The following is a 25,878-nucleotide window of genomic DNA, read 5'->3' on the forward strand; positions in this document are numbered from 1 at the left end:
GGACAATACATACTTCATTTAAAAAAAAAAAGAAAGCAAAGAAAGCGTGCAAAGTATGTACTGTAACAAGTTTCGAGGAAGTAAACAAACAGGATATTTTTCTACAGGACGGTGGAAATCACGTGGCCATGTCCCAAATACTTCTCAAAGCGCTAAGGTTCTTTTACCGAGTGCGCACTTTGCGTATCTAGGTCAATTGTAAATCTAGGGTGAGTTATCGCGCCCTCGAGGATGCATAGTTGATTTGAGACGTGACAGATAGCTCAGCCGCACGCGTGCGTTGTTGTTTACGTTGGTGGTGGGAGGAGTTAGATCAGGTCAAACTCCGCCTCCTGGACCGGTTCTTCAGCGAGCACGCATCACTTTTCCCAAGCAAAGAGCTGAGAAAACCAAATAACTTACATATCATAGACTATTTACTGTATTTCCACTTATTCTCCACTTTACATGAGCTTGTATTAATTTATATATGGATGTTGTTTGATTTTATAAACGATTGTATGAGCTTGGTCAAATTATCTGCTTGTACAGAGCTAGACATTTCCAGACTACCTGTTCCGTTTCAGCAAAGTAGAACTCATATGAGGCTTTGAAATGTTGCGCAATAGGTTTCTTTGATTTTAGCATGTAATTCAAAAGTAACTTTAACCTACAGTAACGTAAGTGAGTGAATTCTCGGTTGTCATTGGTGAAAAAAGTTGTTGCTTCACACTGCCTGGGCACTCTCTAGGTTGGACACTCTAAGATTTTATTCAATCACCTTCAAGAAAGCATGAAGTGATGCAAGCACATGAAGCGAGCACACAAAAGCACTCTTTTTAGGTTTTAAGTCGCCTTAGTTGCTTTTTTTGCTTTTTGCAGCCCAGTAATTTTACCCTTTCAGGGAGTTAATTTTTTAAAACAGCAGCTCGTGAGTGTAGTTTAAATCACAGTTTTGTTTTAATAACAGCTCATTCACAGGGGCTTGTATGTACACTATTGTACTCCATGTATCTTTAACAAAGAAAAATGTTATTACACAAACATAACCCGAGTAAATACAAAAAGCAGTTTTTAAATGATGATTTCATTTAATAAGGGAAAAAAGCTGTTCAAACCTACCTGGCCGATGTAAAAAAAAAAAAAAAAAGAAAAAGATTGCCCTGGATCTGTACAACTGGATTGCTTGGACCTGGACAACTTATGGAACCATGAATTCTGCACCTGTAAATTCTTAAGGGGAATATCTGGCCATCAGTTTGTGACCTCAAGCTCAAGTGCACTTGGGTTAGCAGCAGGACAATGACCAAAAACACACCAGCAATCCACCTATGAATGGCTCAATATTAAAGTTTTGGAGTCAAAATCCAAAATTTGATTCTGATTAAGATGTTGTGGCATGACCTTAAACAGTTTAAACCTTCCAATGTGGCTAATAAATGGATTAATTTGCAAATATAAATTTAAATACATACATAAACACATTGTGTGTGTGGATCCATTTACAAATATGAATTAAAAATACAAAAAGTCACAGAAAATGCACAGATATACTGTAATAACCCGCTCATTCAGTACATTCAGGTTGTCAGCTGATTTCATTTTATTGCCACATCACCAGATCATAACACTGCCACCAGAGGCTTGTACAACGGGCACTACTGTATGTATGAAGAGTGCGCTTCACTTCTTACCCTGACGTACCCATCATTTTTGGATAGGATCAACCGGGACTCATCAGACCACATGACCCTAAACCTAGTAGCTCCAAAATTCAAAGTTTATGTTACATATCAAACTAAAACCTTTTTCCTGCTTCCTAGTCTCAGTAACAAGGGGTTTTATTATTCCAACACAGCTGTTTATTCCAAATGACTTGTTACATTGTGCATTTGGAAATGCTCTTATTTTCCCTTGTTAATTGTTTATTGTTTTTTTGTTTTTTTATAATTCAAGGTCACCAAACATTTAAGTGATCTGGGATCACGCATTTCTTATACTAGCTGACAGTTCAGCACTTCTTTCAGGTTTTAATCATGTATTGGATGGTTCTTATCCCAATTTCAGTCATTTTTAATCTCCTTAGGTATTTTTTTTCCAGATCGATACTGTTCGGTGATTTGACCGTTGTGAAATTTAATCAGGCAGAGCTAATCACAAGTAATTGTGTAATTTTAAGTTTTTATTTTTTTCAGATGCATTTCCCTCTTTAACAATTTTAGAGAGGCGACAGGAGGCTCCAATTAAATGGTGCACCACATATTGCAGTAATCTTCAATACCACCGTTCATTCTGCACATCTGAAGTGTTCATCATGAGTTACATGAGTTACATTATGTTAAAAACCATGTGTTTAACCACCTGAGCCTGGCAGTCAAGCACAAAGGTAACTATGGTTTATTTATGTTGATTTTTTATTCCATTAGTCACATTGGTTATTCCCAATCATTCCCACTTAATTTGTTATTTGAATGCATTTTTATTTAGTTATTTTTTATTTTGACTTTTAGACTTTATCATAGTAAAATGAAACTTACTCTGCAGAGCTGAAGCACACTTTCTTTGCTGTTAATTCAAAACAACAGTGATAAAAACGTTCAAATAATCAAGCATTTAACAGCATGCCAAAGGCGACCTGCTAGATCTCTCCTCATTTAATGCATTCACTTTTGTCACAGAACCAGCATCAGCCACAAGATTAGTGTACACTACAGAACCAGCGTCCATCACCCGATCAGCTGTACTAGCAAAGCGTCTTCATGTGCAGAAAAACATTTAGGGCAACCACTGCAGAATTTGTGTACTGTGCCCAAAATCTTCAAGCGATTATATCTTCTACACTAAAGGTGCAGATCTGGCGCGGTTGGTTGACAGGTTCCATAAGAATTATGCTTTTAAAAAAGTATTTAATAAGCTGCCATTTAATATTTTATCTTGCAGTATAATGTATGGCCAGTAGAAGGCTCCACCTTTGCTGTTACAACTAGGGATGCACCAATATCGATACCAATATAGAGTATCACTCCAATACTTAGCTCATCTACTTGTACTTGTGGTACTTTTGCACCGACACCACTTTTACCCCAACTTGTCATTACTAGTCATTATTTCTGCATCGATACCACTTTATTCCCAACTAGTTATAACTATCTTTTTGTATCTCTATTTGTGCAAATGGCCAGGCTTGACCTGAAACTTCAGCTTGGACAAGGTTATCACAACATACATGAAAGTGTGTTCATGTGCAAGCAAACAAATGAAACGTGCATGCTTACATGCCATTTTCTATAGTATTTAAGATTAAAATAAAATAATTTGTCATGTGTACCTTTACAGCAAAGTGAAAGGATTATTTCACATATCCCAGTTAGGAAACTGGGGTTAGAGTGCAGCGTCAGCCAGAATACCGCGCCTCTGGAGCAGACAGGGTTAAGGGCCTTGCTCAAGGGCTCAACAGTGGCATCTTGGTAATGCCATGAACCCCCAACCTTCTGATTAGTAACTCACAACCTTAACTGCCCTTTATCCGTTTATTTTAAATGGTGATGATGATGAAAAACAGATGTCCTTTGTTATAGACATGTAGTTGTTTAATATATAATAAGAATTCTTTATTAATTAATTAATTTACTTTATTTTTATTTTTTTTACATGGCACACTTGGTAAAAGTCTGTGCACTATGTGTTCTTGGTAACAGCAAGTACTCATATCAGTACTGGTTATCAGTAAGTAACCAAATGGAAGTACTTGTACTTATCTCTGTCTGATAAATCTAGTTAAAACAGAGAATTAAATCAGGTTGAATCCATATTTAATTCTTCTCTTAGGGTCAACATCAGGGATCTGTACTCTGACAAGGCCTGTTGGTTTCATTGACTGGAAAAGTTAATGCTCTAGCGTACAGTATTATAGACAATGACATGGGTTCCACCTATAGGAGTCATAGTCAGGCTTTAGACCATATAGTGTATTTTTGTGCAAAAAGAGAAGACTATGTTCAAGAGATTTACAATTAATTCTACATCACCATCTAGGATTGTTTTACCTGTTTTAATCCTGAAAGCAAAACGTCTTGGAATTATGAACCTAATCACAATACGAAATATTTGGTAAGCTACTGATTTTTTTCTATTAAATTCTTCATTAAATTATTATATACTTTCATGATGGGCTCATTTCAAACATCTCATCTGTTTGATCTAATTTGATAGCTGATTAAAGGCCTGGACTAATCCACTGACCCGGACAGGCTTACAGTCTATCTGAGCCAAATTATGTTATACAAAAAGTATGTAGTCCATTTTTAAGCAACCTACCATTTTAATACAAATAAATAATAAACAAAATAACTTAAACTGTTTTTACTGGTTTTATTATTATATTGGTTACCCTACATGAGGATGACTTTTTAATGAATGGAAAAAAAAAGTTTTTTGAATTTAAATTAGATAACAATAGCTATTACAATTATAATAATTAGATAATGAAATTAAACATGTTGAAAACTGGTGTATATTTATGTAACAATGTACAACAATGTAATGAGTGTGTGAGTGTGTGTGTGCCCTGCAATGGATTGGCACCCATCCCAGTGTGTACCCTGCGTCGTGCCCTAAGCCTCCTGGGATAGGCTCCAGGTCCCCGCGACCCTGAATACATGATAAAGCGGTATAGAAGATGAGTGAGTGAGTAAGCGTGAGTGTACAACAATGTATAAAAACTATAATTACTGTAAAACTACATGTATAATAATAATTATAATACTAAAAGTAACAATTCCTTATAAAGAAAACCCATTTCAGAGGCACAAGTAAAGGAGCATGCAGAAAATTAAAGTCTAATATACAGAGATATGAGGTGCAATAAATGATCCCTCTGGTATGCATAGTTTGTAACTATATTTTCCCCATATTTCAGACCTGAACTTTAGTCATAGAAATATAAGGATATGTAATAAAATGTAATGTTTAACTTTGTGCAGGTGATATGAATAGCCTTATCCAAGTATACTTAATGGAAAATATCTGAACTCTGAACCACCACGTTACAGTTTCAATTATTTCTTCTGCTAGTCAGTAACAAAGAATTGTTGGCATGGGACCACAGTGGTTGAATTTGGCAAATTAGGTAAATCGCATTAAATCTTGATTTATTGACTAAAGTATTGCACAGTAGCAAATCTAACCCAGTGTAACCTCTAAAATATTTTGAAACTAAACACACTCAGGAAGCAATTTGACATACAGTGAATACAGGGAAATGCAACAAAACAAGAAAAACATGTTTTATATGGCATTCATCGTTAGTGAATTTAAATTTGAATTTTAAGTTAGATCGTACAATTCATATTTTCAATAGGTTTTAACTGCACTGTTAGGCTAGTCATGTACAAGATAATTAATGATAATTGTTTCAAGTTGCAAATTTTACCAGTAAATACTTTAACCTGAATCTGTGCATTGCAACACTACTCTGTGAACTACTGCATTATCGATAAAGATCCTATATCTGTCAATTCTGTGATTTAAACTGCAGTTAATTGGGCCACAAAATTCAGATCTTCAAAAAGGTCTATAAAAATCTGCAATATTTTTCTGTAAATCATCTCAAATAAATTTCCTGAGCAATCTATTTGGACAAGAGGCGTTCCAGTGGTGATACAGAGCATAACAGCACTGCAAAGTTTAACTGTATGTATAACTCTGCATTACAGGTGTTCTAACTATTGTTAACTACACTGACTGTCGGTTGCCAGAATGGGTCAAAGTAGGTCAGTACTGTACGTTCTGCAGTACTGGAAAATAGGGGAGAGCCGCTGCCTGCCAATACCCACATTTAAAACCAGTCATGGAAGCACTTTCAGCAAAGCGTGTGCCCTCGTGCCTAAAGAAATTTGTGCGTTATTGCTTAATTGTTTTATCTACATGTAGGTAGAATCTTTTCATACTGATGTCTCTTAATACTCAATTCACAAAATGAAAACCATGTTTCTAATAGTCCACAAATGTATAAAACATGAGCATTTTATTTGAAACCATGTTTTCAAAAGATTGTTTTATACATTCCTTTATTTTTAGTTAATTAGTTAATAATAATTAATGTTTTTTTTTAAACAGCAGATGGTATAGTTTCATTTTTCAGTTGTATCATAGAAGCCTTTTATAACCATATTCAATTTTTGCTGGATGTTTAACACTTACCTTGATAACCATAATAGGAGATAATAAGACTGGAATAGTTCTTGCGAGAACAATATTGTCAAGTGCATTTGCAAAACCCATCAAGCACCATGATGAAACTGGTTCTCAAGAAGACCATGCCATTCAAGACCAAGACTTACCTCTGCTTAATTCTTAATATTTCCATCCTAATGTTTATTATTTTTATTAGTTCTTCTGATGGTTAAAAAAAGGACATATACACTGATCAGCGATAACATTATGACTACCCACCTAATATCAAGTAGGTCCTTTACACCAAAACAGTAATGACCCGTGTGTTCCAACACCTTTCCATTGGAAACGGCATTTACCCCAGCAACCTTTTCCTCAATTTGAGCTGCAGTAGGTCTATTGAATAGGACTTTACTGGCCAACCTTCATCACCCTAGTGAGTCCCCATGTGACCCTGTTGCCAGTTAACCAGTTTTCTTTTCTGGGATCACTTCTGGTATGTCCTGACCACTGTACCCTGGAAACATTTCACCAGAGCTGCAGTTTTGGAGTTGACCTGAGGGGTTCTCAATATTATGCATAATGTTATACTGTAGCTGTTCAGTGTCAAAAGCTCTAGGTCTTCAATAAATTAACAACTGCTTTACAAATGGGAATAGTAAATGAATAAATTGGGAATAGTACATTAAAAATACAAAAAATTGACAGATGTTCTTTACACATGTAAAACTTAGCCTGATATTTAATTATCATGATTACGTTCATAAAATAATTAGGTGAAATATAGCTTACAATTATATCACAAGCTACTGTTATGGTCGAGGCTTTAAACTGTCGGGTCGTCGCATGGCTTCTACGTCATCATGTAGGCGTGGCCAGAGTCAAAAGTTTAATTTAGATTTACGTAGTCAGCAAAAAAACAAACAAACAAAAAATATTAAAACCGCAGCACTGACCGACCATAAAACGGACTATTTTTAGGAACGTGTACTTGATTATATTTTGTTTGTCGGGATGCTGTTTAGTTTCGGTGACGGTTTAATTCTAACGGTTCTGTTGTTTGCGTTCTGCACGCGCTTTAACGGCGTAGAGGGAAATGAAGAAAGATTCCGCATCGAGGGTCGCGCGCTCGTGTACGGCGTGAGGGCAGAGGAGTGGACTCCGCGCGCGCATGTGCTGCTGCATGGAGAAGAGCATGTCGGCTTCGTCAGGTCTGGTCAAATATTACAGCTGCAGTGTCGTGCATTAGTGTCCGTGTCAGGTGTTTTAATTATTGATTTGTCTCACTTTTCCATAGACTTGATGGAAGTTTCACTGTCAATGATGTGCCGCCCGGATCTTACGTGCTCCACATTGCGTCTCCGGTGTACAGATTCGAGCCTGTCCGAGTTGATATCACTGCTACAGGGAAAATGCGGTATGCTTCTCGCAAGATGTGACACTGATTCCTTTCTTATTATTTTATTTTTGTTTTTAAATGCTAGATTCGGCACAATATGCTTAGAATAGTGCAAGAATAAAACAAGTACAGTAAACTGTTGCCAGGTCTTTTAAGGGGAAAGCAGTAATACATGCTCAAAAAGTCACTAGAAGTCACCAGATGAGGTCATAGAATAACCTGAATATCAATAACAATCATTGTCATTTCAATGTGCATATAAAACATGTTGCATAAATAATAAAGATTGATTTTTAAAATAGAATAGATAAGCTCTGTACACTTTGTGTCCAAAAGTTTGTGGACACCTGACTGTCACATCCATATATAGGGCTTCCCCAAACTGTTGCTGCAAAGTTCTAGAATGGCTTTGTATCCTGATAATTAGAGTTTTACTTTCACTGGAACTAAAAGACCCAAATTTGTTTCAGCATGACAGTGCCCCTGTATACAAAGCAAGTTCAGATAAAGACATGGCTTGCCAATGCTAGAGTGGAAAAATCCTGAACAGAGCCCCAATCTCAACCACCCTGAACAACACTGGGATACTCTATTGTTTCTAGGCATACAGTAAAGAAAGCGAAAATGTATATTTCATATTTATTTTAAGTGTTGAGCAAGTGTGCAGAGGTCTTTTGAGTCTGAAAGTACATAATAATAATAAATATAATAATAATAATAATTATTATTATTATTATTATTATTATTCATTTTATTTATAAAGCACTTTATATTTGTGGAGAAATCTCGAATTGCTACACAAGCAAATTAAAAGCAAGAATAAATGAAAGCAAGAATGCCTGCTTAAAGTATTGTTCAGTGTATACATTACATCACTGGTTCCCAACTGTAGCCCTGGAGAACCCCCTTGTCCTATACATTTTAGCATTTTCTTTATTCAGTTAACAGCCTCTTCTGAATAGAAGTGGGTATGGTAGAAAATAAACTTAAACTGGGCCGGACAGGGAGTCCACGAGGACAAGGTTTGGGAACCACTTCATTTCAGCATAATATGCTCCACTGCTTTTACTTATCTATAGTGCCAGAAGAGTGAATTACATCAGGACATCTGAGGTATTGCAGCTGCCATACCCTGTTCAGATGAGATGTACAGGACAACATTCATACTTTATAAAACGGGACACATGGGGTTGGTCCGATTTCTTCATGAACCCTATGGTAAGCATATTATTATAACATCCTGTTGGGATACAGCATCAGGTGAAAAACAGAAAAGTTATTTAAAGCACACAGAGTTTTTTTTGTATGTAATTAATATGTACATGGAACTTATATGGAACACTTTCTTCCTGTTACTGGATGTCATAAAATTCTTGGGACCCATGGTGCTATTTCATTTCAAAATCTTGCACAAAATGCAAAAAAAAAAAAAAAAAAACTAAAAATAATAATGTAATGTTGCTTCAGTTGGCTTTCCACTGACGCAAACAAGTTTTGATCGGCTACCAGAAGTATGCACAACTGGAAGTACTCGCAAGCGGCTTTGCTTTGCCGAGGCGAATTTCTTGCAAAATTTTAGTTTTTAAGCCAAAAAATTGCAAGGTTTTTATATGCTGAGGTACCACTGTTTTGTACTTTAGCTCTGTCTTTAAATAATTTTATCCTTAGGTTAGAATTGCCTTAGTTATCTCATAGGTAAGTGTATGGGAATAAATTTCCCCCTTACATTTCCACTCAAATGGTATCAGTCTGACGGTTTTAATAACCTTATAGGGATTTAGTGATAAAAGATAAGATTTGTTAATTTTCTTTGCCTCATTCTTCAGGTTCTCATGATGGTGCTTCCACTTTTGATTATCCTTCTTCTCCCGAAGCTTATCAACATGAATGACCCAGGGATGAGGAGGGTCAGTATTATTTAGTTTCTTCTTATAAAATACTTTATAGTAACTAAAACCTGGACTGTAGTCCAAAACATCAGCATTACAAGGAAGGGAAAGAAATAAACAATATATCACCAGGCCCTAAATCAATCACTGTTCTAATGGTCATGCTGTCATCCAAACACCTTAAGTTTTATTACATGATAATAATAATAATATTTATTCATTCATTCAGTTAGTTATGCATAGTTAACATCTCATTAACATCTGATATAGATACTGTAATTTGACAAGTTAAGTATTATGTTTTAATATGTTTCTAGTATTGAACACTACTATATTAGCAACTCATTAATTTTTTTCTTTATTCGTTTATTTATTAGGAAATGGAACAGTCAATGAATATGCTCAATCCCAGCCCTGAGCTTCCAGATGTGTCTGAGCTCATGACCAAGTTCTTTGCCCCACCTAACAGCCACGGTAAATCAGGAACGCACAGGGGGCACAGAGGCAGTGGTCCACGCAGGAGATAGCACATATGTGAGCAAGAAGATCTTTCTCGTGCCTTTGTTTTTTCCATTTCAGTTTTTTGTTTGAAATGGGTTTGACACTAATTGCCACTGACATTTATTGATACGAAGAAAACAAGTCAAATTATATTTATGTCAATGTTTTGTTAATGTTACATGCTTTAATAATGTTACTATTTTATTAGCATAACATTAGGGACAAGATTATAACTATTAACTTATTGTGTTTCTTGTACTTGTGTTTATTTGTATGCTATTTAATAACTTTGGAGCTCTACATTAGATATGTGGACCTCTAAAAAGCAACAGCCCTGGCCAACTGTTCTGGAAGGTAAATGGGTGAAGGCTAAATATATCACTAGTAAAAGTAGATGAGCTGTAAGGCATAATGTGTCAGGCAGACCCAACTGATATTGGTTATCTGCTGTTTGTAAGGAGCTTTTTAATGAGTGTAATAAATAAATATATGTGTGTGTTTTATTTATTTACTTGTTTTCTTTTTTTTTTTTTGAGAGCTTGTAATTACTGCAAACATTACTATGTTGACAATAAAACAACATAGAACAATATGTTGTGACCCGACTCATTGACTGTAAAATATTTTGTGGTACAAACATACTACCTTTAATGTACAATTGCTTTGAAGAATACAGTAAAGAAGCATGTGAACCAGGAGTTAGCCACTCCATTTAATGATGGGGAACGAAGCAGTTCACTATGTATATCCAGCAGATGACTAATTTATATACTTTAGATTATCCTACTTAATGATCTAGTAACAAATAAAGATAAGCAGGGATAAGTTGTATACTCATTGTAACCTGGGGTTGTAACCACCCAATACTTTAATATGAATATAAACCAATGTTGTAAGAGGATGGGTTAAAATTATGAAACCTTATGATCTGATTTCTTCCGTTAAATGATATACATGTTATTGGAGAGGATATGAAAAAGTAACAGATGTACGAAAGATTCATAAAAATTGAACAGCCTGGTCCTGTCCCATATAACACAGATAAGCCTACATTCTTTAATCTTTGTTGTGTCCTAGTGTTACATGAGAAAGAGGCTGAAGTCCAATGCTGATAGGGTGTGTGGCCTGTGACAGTCAGTGTGGACTCTGAGATTCAGATTGAAACTGTTTCTTTTTAGCATTGTCTCTTTAGTAAGGCTTGTGTGTTGTAAGTAGATTGAAGCAAACGTGATACATGGTGAAGGTATGTGGACTTTTTTTGTTTCTAATCATGTCCTCGACCCCTTAGATACAAATGACAATACATAGTTTAGAAATGATGTACACACACACACAAAAACTAAATATTTATCTTAGATTTGTTATAAAAATGCATGCACCAGAATATAATTTGATAACTTTTCTATAGCAGTCAAAAGTGAACCAACTCACCTAGACACAGAATAATAGGTTCGTTCTTAATAGATGCTGCGCAAAGATGTTATTCAGACGGCACATACTGACCATGTCTTGACTCTATAGATGTTTTAGTTTTAATGAGTTGGACTATAATTCTGTTAAAAGTAGGAGTTTGTCTTTGAAACAGTTCACCCTCATACTGACGAATTTGCCAAACATGGGTCTATTCCAATGACGGAAACGAAAAGTAGGCATGTTTGGTGCATACATTTTATTATAAAGCTATTAACTTGCTATCATCATCATTCACTTGAAGTGTTTTTGAATCTCAGTGAAATCTGGTTAAAAAGACTGCTATGTTATGGCTATTAATTTGTGTATTATTTTCATCATAATAAAGGATGAAGCTTTTCGAAGGCAAGGTGATGGCTTTCTTAAGCATTGTCTTTTCAACTGGAGTACTAGCTGCACAACAGGAAGCTAAAAACATCCATCTTCTTTCTTCAGAAGAGCAAAAATTTGTTCAAAATGTTGGACATAAAGGTAAAAACCAGCCTAGGTGACACTTGTTTGCTTATTTATGTGGCATCAGAAATGTCATGATCTTGCCCAGATGTCTCTATACTATAACTATTGCCCAAGCTCTGAAATGACCCATGTCTCAAACATAGCCCAATATTAAAAACAACGAATTAATTAATTGTTTCATGAGGTGGAGGTGGTGTTAGAAACTGCACTGTATGTGTATTTAGTTTTCATGGAACTATTATCTGCATTTTTTTTGTACCAGGTCCTCCCAGGGACTGTCATGAACTGTGGGAAAGTTCTGGAGGTCAGGCACGGGATGGCGTATACATAATCAAGCCCAGAGACTCGCCCATTGTAGTTTTTTGTGCCATGCAGGAAGGCGGCTGGACTGTGATCCAGCACATCACAGTCAACAGCAGTGTGGATTTTGACCGCTCCTGGGAAGAGTACAAGCTTGGATTTGGAAGCTTGACTGGTAACCACTGGCTGGGCAATGAGTACATCCACCAACTCACCAGTGGACCCATCCGTTACAAACTGGGCATCAAGCTGGTGGACAAAGATGCCATGACCAAAACAGGTGAATATGACCCAGCACTGGTGGAAGGAGAAGATGCACAGTACAGGCTGCGTCTGGGCTTGTACCATGGCACTGCTGTGGATGCGCTCACCCTGGACCCAGAGAACTACCTCCATGACAACCAGAAGTTTACCACCAAGGACCGTGACAACGATAACTATTTCCAGAACTGTGCCAAGCTGGAGTTCCAGGGAGTTGCAGGTGGGGGTTGGTGGTACGATGCTTGTGCCGGTGCCAACCTAAACCGCCGAAACGTAATCTACTGGCAAAAGGACTGCAACAAGGAGCACCTGTGCAAATATGCCTGGATGATGGTAAAGCCTTCAGATATGGTCAAAATTGTGCATCCTGCAGAATGCAAAAGGGATGAGCTCTGAGCGTAATGCATAGCACTCAGTGGTGGTGGTGGGGGGCTGATTCACCATACTCAGTGGTGGGGGGGCTGATTTACATAAAATCACAAAAAAATTTCCCTTGATATATATGATGAAATGTTTAGAATGTTGGAAGGACTGATGTTAATAAAAGTCGTAATAAATTATTTTTTATAATAATTTAATGCAAAATAGCCTTTAGAATGTGGGATATCGTGATGATCTTTAGGAATGTCTTGATAAGTTTTCTTGTAATTATTGTATTTGATAAACACTCAGGTAACTGGGAAGGATTAGATCCTTGAAACTCTTCATTAAGATCAGTTGTTTATTCATTTAAATTATTCAGTTGCTCCTTACTTCAAAATCAATTTTATAAAATTCTAAAGAGAGCAACAAATTTACTACTATTATTACAACTAATAATAATTAATAATAATAATAATAATAAGACAACTGAGTGATAGTTTATTACTTCACTTCTCTCTTATAACGGTAATAATGCATATAAATGTATATTACTGTGATAACCAATAATTCCAATTATCCTTAGAATGTTCATATCTTGTATTATAATATAATATGTAATATTACATTAAAATAGAGGCTAAATCTTACCAATAAAGCATCAAAAAGGCTTTAGTTATGAATTTACTAATCAATTTAATATGAAATTGCAAAAATCCATTGCACACAAATATTACCTCGAGCACAGATGACTGAATGAAAATATAGAGTACAGTAAGACTCAGAATATTAGATCAGTACATATCTAGATTCTACTGTAAGGGATTATTTGTCCCTTAAAATGTCTGAGTTTGTGGGTCTTGTTTGTTTCTTCTTTTATGCATGTACAAGGCATTTGATGAGCATGAACCATCCTAATCAAGCATTTTACATGTTCAAATAAAATTGTAATTTGATATCCTTTAAAAATATATAAAACATACAAAGGTGACTGTCAATCACAAATCATTTGTTAACGAGACAATGTTTTTTTGTTATTTTTATTTTTATAACAAGTGCCAAATGGGTCATTTTAAGCGATGGAATAAAATATCCATGAAAACAATACTGGAAGAGCTGTGGTCATATTACATATTAGCTTATTCTGATAAAACATAGTCTCGTCTGTACATGCTTTTAGGTACTAATAATTACTAATTTAAAATGGTTTATAAAATCGACAGCAGTTATTCCATTTTAACAAAGTTTATCCTCTAGCTTCCTTTTCCACTGGCATAAGAGAAGCAATCGGAAGGTCTTTCGAAAGGTTTTGTTGCAGAGAGCATAGCACATTGGGTTGACAGTGCTGTTGACGTAGCATAACCAGTAGCCCAGGTGCCATAAGGACAGAGGTATGCAATCTGAACAGAAGGTGGAGACAAGCACCATGATGTTGTAAGGTGTCCATGTGAGGATGAAGGCCAGCAGAATAGCACTAAGAGTCTGTGCTGCCTTTCTTTCTTTGATCAGGACCATCCTCTTGCGCTTGGTTATCTGGCTCTTCAGTGGAGGATTGTTAGGGTTAGATGACAAAGCTGTGGACTGCATGTTCATTGACTTGGCCATAGACAGCATGGACTTTGCTGCTCTGGAATTAAGTTTTTTAGTCTGTGTAGAGTTGTTTCTATAGGAAATACACTTTTTGCATTTTGGGGGATTGTTTTTACCTTGGGATAAGAAGAAATTTTCTTCCTCACCATTATTGGACAGAACAGTATTTTTCTCCCTGCAAGCATGGTTCCTGTATACCACCAGGACTCCAGGAGCACATTCTTCCTCTTCAGAAGATCCATAGCTGGCAAAAGTGGGAACGTGACCAGTTTTAGACCACTCTTCTTTAAAGGTGGTGGCAAATTTAGAAGGGTTGTTTTGGTAGGAGGATGCCCAGGATATCTGGTTCTGCCTTCTAGGGGTGGTAGTAAAGAAGGACCTCATTATGGGTGTCTGAGACTTATTTGTAATGTCAGAGTCTATGGAGTGGTTGACTTCCTGGAGTTCTGCCAGGTCTTTAGTCCTCCTTTCTGTCTCTTTATAAATCCGACAGTACAAGATGGTCATGACAGAAACTGGAATGTAAAACGCAGCAATCGCTGTTCCAAATGTTATCACTGGCTCTGAGAAGAACTGGATTTGACATTGTCTCTCAGGTACTGTTCTTTTGCCTACAAAATATTGCCAGCACAATATTGGAGGTGCCCACAGGATTAAGGACACAAGCCAAGCCAATCCAATCATGATCCCAGCACGCTTAGGTGTTCTCTTAGCTCTATAGGTCAACGGTCTTGTAATGGAAAAATAACGATCAAAGCTAATTACTAGCAAGTTCATAACCGATGCATTGCTGACCACATAGTCCATAGCTAACCAGAGGTCACATGCAAGGCTACCCAGTGACCAATACCCCATGAGTATATAGGAAGTATATAAATTCATGGAAAAAATACCAATAATAAGGTCAGCAACAGCCAGGCTTAGTAGATAGTAGTTATTGACAGTTTTCAGTTGACTGTTTACCTTGAAGGAGATCATCACTAGAACATTTCCAGTTATTGTGACCAAGCTTACTATAGCTGAGACTGTTGCAATAGTGACAATCTCCCACAGGCTGTGTGTGACCAGATGGCCATCTGAAGAGTTGTAACTGTTGGTGGAGTTGTCCATTTGAATTCTGTCCATAGTTTTCTTGCCAGTACACCCCTAGTAGTTGCTCATGTGGTCATTTGTTTCCTGCAAAAAAATAAATAAAAGAATCAGAATCAGTGAAAGTAATACACACATACATACAACAATCGTCAGTTGTTATTTTAAGACACGAAGGTCAGATGTTCTGGAATAGTTTTTACGAGAACATCATTGTGTCAAGTGTACAGTATTTGCAAAACCCATCAAGCACCATGATGAAACTGGCTCTCATAAAGACCATCCCAAATAGGATGCCTTCAGCATATGGCGTGAAAAAGTATTTGCCCCCTTCCTTTATTAATTTTTTCTTTTGCATATTTGATATTAAATATTTTAATAAAAATTTAATATTACACAAAGGCACAAAGATAGACCAAGTAAATACAAAATGCACTATGTAGAAAAGTAATTGCCCCCTGAACCTAATAACTAGTTGTGCAGCCCTTGGTGCCAATAACTACAGTCAAGGATTTGTGATAACTGGCAAAGAGTCTTTTACATCGCTGTGGAGAAATTGAATTTTGGCCCACTCTTCTAGGCAGGATTGTTTTAATTCATCCACATTGGAGGGTTTTTAACAAATGCCTTAGTTACCCTTTCTTTCACTTTGTCAGACAGGTTCTATTTAAGCTAAGATTTTTTGATTGGCAGGTCTGGCAGTAATCATGCCTGGGAGTGGCAAGTCAAATTTAACTCAGCTTTCCATAAATCACAGGCTATTCATGATTTAGTATGGGGAAATAACTTTTTTCACATAGGTCTAGGTAGATTTAAAAGAAATTTCCTTAATAAGTGTTATCATTATTTAAAAAATTGCATTTTGTATTGACTTTGGTTATTCTTTGTGAAATATTAAAACAGGCTTGTCCTTTTTGTTAGTAAATTACTATATGCCTCAAATGCCCTTTAGATATTCTTCAAACAAGACGGAGGTTATTGATGAAAAACTATTTCAGACACATGACCTTGCTGTTGCCTTGACCCTGTTTATATTAATCGCATATTCCAACCAGTTAACATGCTGGACCATTTCCTATATGTTTTAAAAACAGTCGACTCTTAAAGCTATACAAATTACACGACATTGTGCCCAGTATTGCGTAGGTTCCTCCTGTGCCACCTGGGCAGCTCTGACCGCTCAGGGGATAACTCCATAACTTCTGGCACCACAGACGTTAGCAGCGGATGCTAAACATACTAATATTTTCAGCACAATACAGTTGAAATTGTGAGTATGTGTGTGTTGTATAGGGTTTTTCCAACCAGCAGAGGGAGACTTTTGCTACACCCTGGCATGGATGCAACAGCTCTCCGGTACTTTCATAGTTATCAAACTATTTACTGAGCCCTTATGCACTGTGGATTGAGGCCTGGATGACCACTCTCATTAGGACAAACCTTTTTTCATCACAGGATAAAACTGATTAATCAGAATAACTGCTGGGATTTGCTATGATGTTCTCCCTAAGGGGGACATGTGGAATCCAAAAGATTATAGTAAACTCTTCACACAGCATGCAGAGATTAAAACATATTGGTTTCTTTCAATTTTTCCCGTTTTCAAGATGAGGGACCAAATATGATGGTCTTATTTGACACACCTTAAAGAACCTCCTTATTTTCAGTACCAGTCTGTTGTTTTCCTTTCATTAGATAGAGCACACATGAATCAGTGCATTCAAAGGCCAAGGAAACAGCTCATAAGTCAGAGTGGCTTTTTGTTTCCATGGAAACAGGTGACCGATTACTTTTGAATGACAAGACAGCGTGCCTGGAAACCTGCTCTGGGACTCACTGAAACAAGCACTCGAAAAACAGATGACCATGTAATTCACTTCCCTTTGTTGGTTTAAAGGCTTGTGAACAAAGATGGCATGATGTTTGTTTCACTACTGCAGAGCCTTGCAGAAGATGAGAAGTGATTCAGACCTGGAAGCTTGGGAGTCTGGCTATGGCAAGTCCACTATACAATATAACAATGATTATAGTACATACTTTGAGACAAACGCAGACCGAATAGAAGTGTACTCCCAAGTGTAGTGTTAATAATTAAGCGGTGATGTTAAGCTGAATGGAGTACTGTACTAGGGAGTTCTTGGAATGCTTATTTCATGAAAGATACAACAGTCCTCCTGCTCTAGACCGATGACATGATTCTTCAGGATTCACAATGGTCATAAGGGACAAAAAAATAACCTTTATGTCAAGATCTATTAATGCTTTTAACACCTTGATGGACCAAAGCGATGTACATTAAGAGAAGGATAAGGTAGCGTACCTGGGTTATTGTGGTTTTAGCTAGAGATCCGAGAGACACGTGCAGTATGGGGTAGGGCAGTTGTATTAACCCATGCCTCATGTAGAGCAGCGTCATTGCATTTCTCTTGCTAACATGGCTACATATGACTTACATGCTTCCCTGGGCTGGATAATATCAGGTATATAAACAATTATATAATTGGCACATATGTCACTGAAGTCACATTAGACATGTCTAAAGTTGTGAATACATTGTGTCTCTGGTGATGTAGAACTAAAGGCAGGTGGTTGTGACATTTCACAGACAGTTTGTTGAATCCTTGGTAATCAATAAAATGACAAAAGGAAAGAAGCTTCCTAATGCCGAAGCTGTGGTCGGTCGAATGAACCCCAGCTGTTCCCTTACAAGAAAGGCACTAGCATTGAGTCAGTGGAAAGTGCTTCCTTTTTTTTTGGCTCACTATACAAAACAAAGGCTAATAGAATGGAGGTAGTGGCACATTGAAGCTGGAATGGAACCAGCCTATTATCTCCGTACAGGTCAAAGAAATGGATTTCTTCAATAAAGGTAATCATAAAACACCAGAAGGTTAAGGTGAGTTCATCCCCGGTATCCAATGGGTGTTAGCAGAAAACTTTGGTCCTGTAGGTTCAACTGGAGATTGCCTTTTCTTAATTTTCCGCATTTATGAATCCAGCAGAAATATTGTGTCCTACTGTATGCATATTTTCCGTGTTGAAGCAGAATTAGTGATGTACATCATACATTTTTTCCTTAATACTGGTCCATTCATAATAACGTAATGTAATTATTTACTGATTCATAATGTAAACCTGAGAAAAATACTGAATCCGTGCACAACTACTTAATAACTGGCAAGAAAGTAAAAACTGACAAACATCATATGGACCCAGGTCTAAATAAGAAGTGCATGTTCTCTCCGTGTTTGGTGGGGTTCCTCTGGGAGCTCCGGGGATTAAGCTGACTGGCATTCCTACGATGGATTGGCACCCTGTCTAGGGTGTACCCCACCTCATGCCCCAAGTTTCCTGGGATAGGCTCCAGGCCAGCCACAACCCTCTATACAGGATAAAGTGGTATAGATGATGAGATGACGACATTACAATGTACTATACGTGGCATCTCCTTCTTGTTCTACCTTTTTGTAAAATATAAAATCCCCCATGGTTTCAATGCATCTTTATTAAAAATACACACAATGTAAAATGAACACTGCATGAGTTGACCATGTTCACAGAGAGTTCATTACAATGCTGGTTAAAAGGGTGTCTATCTGCTGCATTTGACTGAAATGCTTCAAAAACATAGCTAGTGTTATTTGGCTTTCAGTTCCGGAGACCTTCATGAAAATTAAGAAATTTGTATAATTAGGTCAATTTTAAACAAAAATGCTAGTCATTGCATGCTGGATCTGTTAAAAGACTGTATTAAACCGTGTCAATTCATAAGCTTTATTGTAAAGTAAATGTACAATATAAGGAATTTGGAGTGAGCATGGTTTATCAGTACAGTACAGTATATTCCTAATATAGACAAATATTTTGGTTTCTAACATTAGATCTATAGTGGGATCCAAAAATATCAAATCTTCACTAGTAAAAATGCCTCCACATTTTTTTCTTTTCTACAAATGATATATTCATATTTATTATAAATAAAATGAAAACTTTCTTACTATTTGGCAAAACTTCATGATCCATTTCAGGCTTCAATGTATAGGATTAAACATGAGAAAAATCTTTGGAGGGAAATAGTGCAGAATCAGGCCAATTAAACATATCAGTCAAAGATTTAAACGTCTGTTTATTTTCATTTCAGACTTTCAATGTGGTTTCACACATTTGGATCGATGTGTATATTAAGAAAATTATCCATTTTGACATTGTTTGCCATTTAAATCTGACCACCACCTTCTTCCGTGTTTGAATCTAAAAATACATGCAGTCTCTTTGCCCAAAAATCAAGCATTCCATTTTCATGCATCAGAGGTATAATTTAGCTCTCAGTTATTGATTTTTCCAACATAAGCAGTGTTTCTGATTTCCAACTGCAACACCCAATCTACTCACATTTTAACCTTATCTCTCTCTCTCTTTCTTTCTTTTAGCTTAACCTATATTAAATATGCAGTTATTTATGTATAGTCATGTATATTCACTGTTCTTCATTCACCCTGTATGTTGAATTTTATATTGTTTGTATTAAGATTAGGGTTGTGTACATTATGAAGCAGGTGGTGCTAGAATAGATGGAACAAAGCATGTTAATGTGAAATAAAACCTTTTTACATTACTTACCCTTTTATCTTTTATGCCAATTCGTACATTTCAGAAAAAAAATTACTAGTGTGTGCATAGCCGTATACTTACATACATAATCCTTCAAAAGCCTTGATGTGCTTGAGATGTCTTTCTCAGGGGATATGTCCTCCAGTCTCTCAATCAGACATGTAGTATAGTTGAAGGAAAACATGTTAAGGTTGTATCAGCTTAGAAACTCCTCAGATCCAGGGAAAGAAGGCGCAGAAACCCCTGATTGCATTGTCCAAGTTTATACAACAAGAAAATGCTAAACTTAAACAAATGTCTGGAGCCCCTTTATGGGTGGATATGAAATTAAATAGAGCTGCCCAAAGATAGAACATGATGAATGAAGCAACATAAATACTTAATAAAGAGTTTGATGATCAAAATTCTCTCTTTCCCGCTGATGCTGATGTTGATGTCCTCTGGATAAGTTACAGATGAAGATGACACTCACAGTCCAGGAGAAATCCCCCTATGGCTTTACGCCATATAATGTTTCGGGACAGTGAGCATGCAAGTGTGGAATGAGAGCAGAAAGAGAAAGACAAAGTCAGAGGGGAGCAGGAGGGTGAGAGATGTTGTAGACGGTTTAAAAAAGAGGTAGGAGAGAGAACGGGGAGGGTCTGAAAGGGAAAGAGGAAAGGAAAAGAGTATGTTGAGGATAGGGCTTTGTGTGCATGTGTGTGTGTGTAAGTGTGAGAGAGAGAAAAAGAGAGAGAGGGAGGTAGCATAGATGCAACATGATTAGTTAGTATTGTAAGTCAGTATTCATTTTATTTGTATCAGTTTTATTTTCATGAAGTTTTGTTATTTATTCTCTAGTATTCTATATTTTAACATTCTGTTCGGAGAGTCACTATGTGATTAGGATATTTTCCCTGCAATCTGCAGGCTGTCTCACTAGGATTAAAGGCATAAGGAGTTTAATCTGTAAGAGTTCAGATCTGTGCCCAATAAACAGTATGTTAATATTTAAAAATACATTTTGGAAAAGCAATATTAAAAGAAAAATCTACAAATCCTGCTGGCACAGAAGAGTGTCAGTAACTCACTCAATGTCTATACCACTTAATCCTGTATTCAGGGTCGCAGGAAGCCTGGAGCCTATCCCAGGAGACTTAGGGCACGAGGCGGGGTACACCATGGACAGAGCCCCAATCCAGGGATTGGGCACACACATACTGTACAGTACACACACTGACATACTACAGGAAATTTGGGAATGCCAATTAACATAATCTGACTGTGGGTGGAAACCAGAGTACCCAGGAGAAGCCCACCAAGCTCGGGGAGAACATGCAACCTCCATTCACACAGAGGCAGGAATCGAACCTGGCCGGGAATTGAACCCAGACCTGTTTAACCTGTTTAATTGAACCCGAAACACGTTTAAGCCTATATGCAAGTCTTTCAAAATTCTTATTTGTATTTTTATAATGCTGATTATCTAATAACAATGTACATAATTACACTAGTGTACAGTTTACAATACTGTAATACTCTCATGCATGTTTAATGTGTCTGTGTTTCTGTTTATTTTCAACTGAGAGAGCATAAGTTTTTGGTCATGTGGCCTGTGTTTTAAAAACATAGTCGTTTTTTATAAGTTTGTACCCCCTTTTAATTCCATGTGTTTTTGTGTAAAAACATAATAAAAATCATCTGATCGTAGCAGGTCTTAGTATTAGGCAATAATATAATATTATGCAGGTCTGCCTACAGCAGCAGTAATTTGAAGTAACCATTTCCTGTATTCATTTATCAGTCTTTCAAATGATTATGGAGGAACTGTGACCCGTTCTTCTTTAAAACACTGTTTTAGTTAATTAAGATTTTTTGGGGAATTTGCTTATGCATAGCTCTCCAAAGGTCCCACCACAGGATTTCATTTGGGTTGAGGTCTGGACTTTGACAAGGCCAAAACCTTGATTCTTTTATTTTTCAGCCATTCTGATGTAGATTTAATTGTGTGCTTTAGATCAATTTACACCATTAAATCTACATCAGAATGGCTGAAAAATAAAAGATGAATGTCTTATTCTATGACTCCACCAATTTCCACCAAGCTTTAGGTGTTTACAGTCTGCGATGTAACTTCTGTGTTTATTTGTTTTTTGTATTCCTCTGAGCATTGCGTGGTCTGACCTTGGTGTGAATTGAATGCTTTTCACTTGTAAATAATATTTCTCACTGTAGACTGTTAAACTCCAAATTCCAAATGATTTAAAAATAACTTTTTTTTAGATTGATGTGCAGCAACAATAGCTTATTTAAAACCTCTGCGTATGTCTCTCTTTTTGGCAAGATGTTTACTCACACACCTGAATGCTCCAGACCAGCAAACTGCCAAAACTTATGCTGTTATAGTGGTCTGCATTCCTGCTGATGCTCAGTACATCAGTACATTTTTTTTTTTCATTTTTCAGTTAAATAAATAATGGACCAATGAAAAAAGATATATGTTGTTTTTTTGTCTGAGGTTGTGTTTGACTAATACTAAGACCAGACTATGATCAGATGATTTTTTTTTTATGTTTTTACACAAAACCACATGGAACTTTTGAAGACTGTATGTACATCAAAAAAAAACAAAAGTCATTAGCATGCAAGTCTTATAGGGACACGGAGATTGGAAGCAAATTAGTATTAGTATTTTCCGTTTATAAAAAAGGGTTACTGCAATGACTGCTTTTCTCTTTGCTGCCTTGACTATTAATCAATGACCCAGCAAACCAAACTGCTTTCATATGTTCTGCTGGCTAATCACTACTGGGTGTTTTCTCCTCACTTTACCATGCAGTATCCTTTAAAGGGACTACTGAGTTACCAGTTTATCTACTAGCCAATAGCAAACAACCACATTAATATGTACATTAAGAGGGCCAGATAACAAATTCAGTTGTCTTTTAAATGAATTGGCAACGTGAAAGCTGATATGGCACAGCTGAAATGAACCATTTAAGACCTGAGACAATACAACCTGATTGGACTAAAAACATGTTCAGGAGATCCCTTCAAGCTGAAAATAGGTCTGGGTCAAGCCAATTGGACACCATATACAGTATTCCAAATAATGGGATAAAAACGGGCTGTAATAAACAGCAATCAGTCCTGCACTGAGCATGGAAGTCAACAGACCTGTTTAAATTTTTGTGCAAGTCTGAGTTATTTGTAAGTGGTGAGTGTAGTTCATCTTTTGGACTGCTTGAGATTCTGGGTTGTGTAGTTCGTGGTTTACGTGATAGCAGGTGCTGAGAACAACATCCTTTCTAATTTGCTTTTGCTGAATAATTGGAGCATGAGCTAGATACACACATATGCAATGTGATCAGTCCACTGCCCTCTGAAGAACTGGCAAAAGACAGAGCATTCTCTCTATAATTGGGTCTTTAAGTAGTCTAGTACATTTGGGTCAATGTTGAGACAGGTATGGTGAATAATGGAATATGGAATGAATACTAGTATACTAGTATTGGTGACTTGAATGGCATGGGACACCATTGATGCCTAATGGCAATCTGTTGCCACATTTCTATATTGGCAATTTTTGCTTTATTTCTATCCTCACCTTGATTCTTTTTTTAATTATTTTTATAATATTTCTATATATTTGACATTGAATAAGCCTCTTGCACTAGCATTTACCCTTGCACTATTTGCATTCGTAGAAGACACAAACATGGTCACTTACCCTCAAGCAAGTACTTATAATAGCAGCAGGTAGACACAGACACAAGGAACAGTTAAACAACAGGGAGTGTGGATAATGATGGTGAATGAGGGTATGTGGCTGTTAACATTTAATATTTATGCGTGAAAATGGCTGTAATTGCTGAATGGTTAATGTCACCCTTTTCTCAAACCTCTTGAATTAAAGCTGAAAGTCTTGATTGTTTCACTGCAAATTCAATGTAGAATTGTACAGAAGCCAAATGCCAAATTTATGGACCTGGTTGCTTATCTGAACAGGGTTCTAATCAAGAATTAATTATAAACATGGTCACTTAATTTAGTCACATTTAAGTAACTGTGAGTATGTATTACTGTTATCTTAAATTTTTTTATGGCTTCAAGGCCTAAGAATGAGCTATAGGCTCTAATTTACTCTTCCTACTGGACAATTTTTAAAACACACTTTTATTGCATGGCATTATACAGTATGCTAAATTTTAATTCCAGCATTTAGTAGCGTATTGGGCCTTTAAACACTTTTAAATGCATTCAACTATTAATTGTAACCTAATGAATCAGTGTTTGCTAATGTATAGACAAGAGGAATTTTGATTTTCTTATTAAGTCTATTATATGGACTACAGTTCAGAAGTCATGTTGCTTCTAGCTGCTGGTAATTTAGGTGTGTGTTTGCATTTGTATGGCTGTAAGAGTCATACACTGCTACAGGACGTTGGCCTAAATTATTTTCTAGTCCTCATTAAAGCACTGATTCATGCAGAAAAATGCAGTGGGCAGTAAAGGAGGTGTGCATTTACGTTAACAGCATTTGGCAGATGCCCCTATCCAAGGCAGCTTACAGTGCCTTGTAATCTCTGTCCCTAACACACACACTCATGCTAGTAAAAATAGGTCTGTGTCTAAGAATATTGCCAAGTGAAAAAGCTTTTAAAGAAGAATTACTAATTCACTCCATCTCCTACACTCCACTTCCTTGATAGATGTCTTCATTGTATACAGAGGAAAGGTATAACGTGTTTGAATAAGATGCAGGATGCAAGTGCATAAACCAGGGGTGGGCAAGTGGTCGCAGGAAGTGTGAAACAGGTGTCTGCAAGCGGAAAAATGGAAAATCTTCTCTCTTGTTTTCTTAAGAGCTTACCAAACTTTAAGATGGTCTTCAAACCTGGGCGCCTTCATCACCATGGTTTCAAAAATACAGTTTGTACTGGAACATAAGCTCCCTGGTGGAAACTCTAGTCTATCATATTATGCTGGGAAAGCCAGTGGTCACATTAGTTGGAAATCATGGAAACATTGTGAAGGAGGTGGTGCGGCTTTTCAGACTTTTTTTTTCAGAATTTTCTTCTAGAAGTGAAATTTTGAGATGAGATGGGACCTTTAAAGTGGCCGAAAAACAACATTCACAAATAATTAAGCACTCTTTATACACTCACAGTAAGTTAATTGTAAATACAACTTAGATACTTGTTAGAGGCGTATTTTAGTTCATTCTAGTGGCGTTGCTTTTACGGACATAAAAATGCTCTTATTCTTAAAAAGAATTGAAGAACATAATTATTCAGTATTAGTATGTTAAAATCTCTTAGTAAATTCTCTATAATTTACAGCTTGTTTTAACTTTTATTGAATAATTAGAAATTTAACTCCCAAAGACAACATGACGCAGAAACCCTGAGAGACAACTCTTTCACTATTGGGGTACCAATGAAATTCTTTTGAGTTAACATGATGTCCACTTTATTGAGATTATCAACTGTTCCCTGTTGAAAACTTGCGTACAGAACGCTTTTGCAAAAGCAGTCATAAGCCATCCTCATAGTTTTTAAGCAAAATCTAAAATTAAAACAAAAATATTCTTTAGGAAGCATAAAATCCAATGATGACAAAGCAGTATAAAGACTGTGTATACAGTATGTAAAATGGCCATGCTTACAAATAATAGTGGAAATGCATATTGAAGGGTCTGCAGCTGCTCTTGTCTATTACATCCACTTGAAATTAACTGTCTACTTAATTCTGAATGCAAAAATATTTCTACTTATCTGTTACTTGCTCATAGATGAGCTGTTACTTCATTGTGGAGCT

General features: G+C 36.5%; 3 protein-coding genes across 3 annotated transcripts; 2 read left to right on the forward strand and 1 right to left on the reverse strand.

Annotated features, from left to right (window-relative positions):
• Positions 1-6,092: 6,092 nt before the first annotated feature.
• Positions 6,093-10,587, forward strand: LOC128535298 (ER membrane protein complex subunit 7-like). Its single transcript, XM_053509171.1, has 5 exons — positions 6,093-7,364; positions 7,451-7,570; positions 8,632-8,770; positions 9,379-9,459; positions 9,819-10,587. The coding sequence occupies exons 1-5, from the start codon at positions 7,168-7,170 to the stop codon at positions 9,966-9,968; spliced, it is 687 nt and encodes a 228-aa protein (XP_053365146.1). The 5' UTR covers positions 6,093-7,167; the 3' UTR covers positions 9,969-10,587.
• A 489-nt stretch (positions 10,588-11,076) lies between these two features.
• On the forward strand, positions 11,077-13,896 carry zgc:194887 (uncharacterized protein LOC571819 homolog). The gene is made up of 3 exons (XM_053509170.1): positions 11,077-11,185; positions 11,741-11,883; positions 12,131-13,896. Exons 2-3 carry the CDS (start codon positions 11,742-11,744, stop codon positions 12,823-12,825), a joined length of 837 nt encoding a protein of 278 aa, XP_053365145.1. The 5' UTR covers positions 11,077-11,185; position 11,741; the 3' UTR covers positions 12,826-13,896.
• Positions 13,897-13,952: 56 nt separating this feature from the next.
• Positions 13,953-15,507, reverse strand: chrm5a (cholinergic receptor, muscarinic 5a). The gene has a single exon (XM_053509169.1). The coding sequence runs from the start codon at positions 15,502-15,504 to the stop codon at positions 14,026-14,028; it is 1,479 nt and encodes a 492-aa protein (XP_053365144.1). The 5' UTR covers positions 15,505-15,507; the 3' UTR covers positions 13,953-14,025.
• Positions 15,508-25,878: the final 10,371 nt, after the last annotated feature.

The sequence above is a fragment of the Clarias gariepinus genome, chromosome 13, assembly GCF_024256425.1.
Source record: "Clarias gariepinus isolate MV-2021 ecotype Netherlands chromosome 13, CGAR_prim_01v2, whole genome shotgun sequence".
In the NCBI taxonomy this organism is placed as follows: domain Eukaryota; kingdom Metazoa; phylum Chordata; class Actinopteri; order Siluriformes; family Clariidae; genus Clarias; species Clarias gariepinus.

Excerpts from the sequence above, each read along its gene's own strand:
- chrm5a (XM_053509169.1), bottom strand. The coding sequence starts at position 15,504 with ATGGACAGAATTCAAATGGACAACTCCACCAACAGTTACAACTCTTCA.
- LOC128535298 (XM_053509171.1), top strand. The coding sequence starts at position 7,168 with ATGCTGTTTAGTTTCGGTGACGGTTTAATTCTAACGGTTCTGTTGTTT. Across the intron at positions 8,771-9,378 it reads ATTTCTTCATGAACCCTATG|GTTCTCATGATGGTGCTTCC; the intron begins GTAAGCATATTA and ends CTCATTCTTCAG. Across the intron at positions 9,460-9,818 it reads ATGACCCAGGGATGAGGAGG|GAAATGGAACAGTCAATGAA; the intron begins GTCAGTATTATT and ends TTTATTTATTAG.
- zgc:194887 (XM_053509170.1), top strand. The coding sequence starts at position 11,742 with ATGAAGCTTTTCGAAGGCAAGGTGATGGCTTTCTTAAGCATTGTCTTT. Across the intron at positions 11,884-12,130 it reads TCAAAATGTTGGACATAAAG|GTCCTCCCAGGGACTGTCAT; the intron begins GTAAAAACCAGC and ends TTTTTGTACCAG.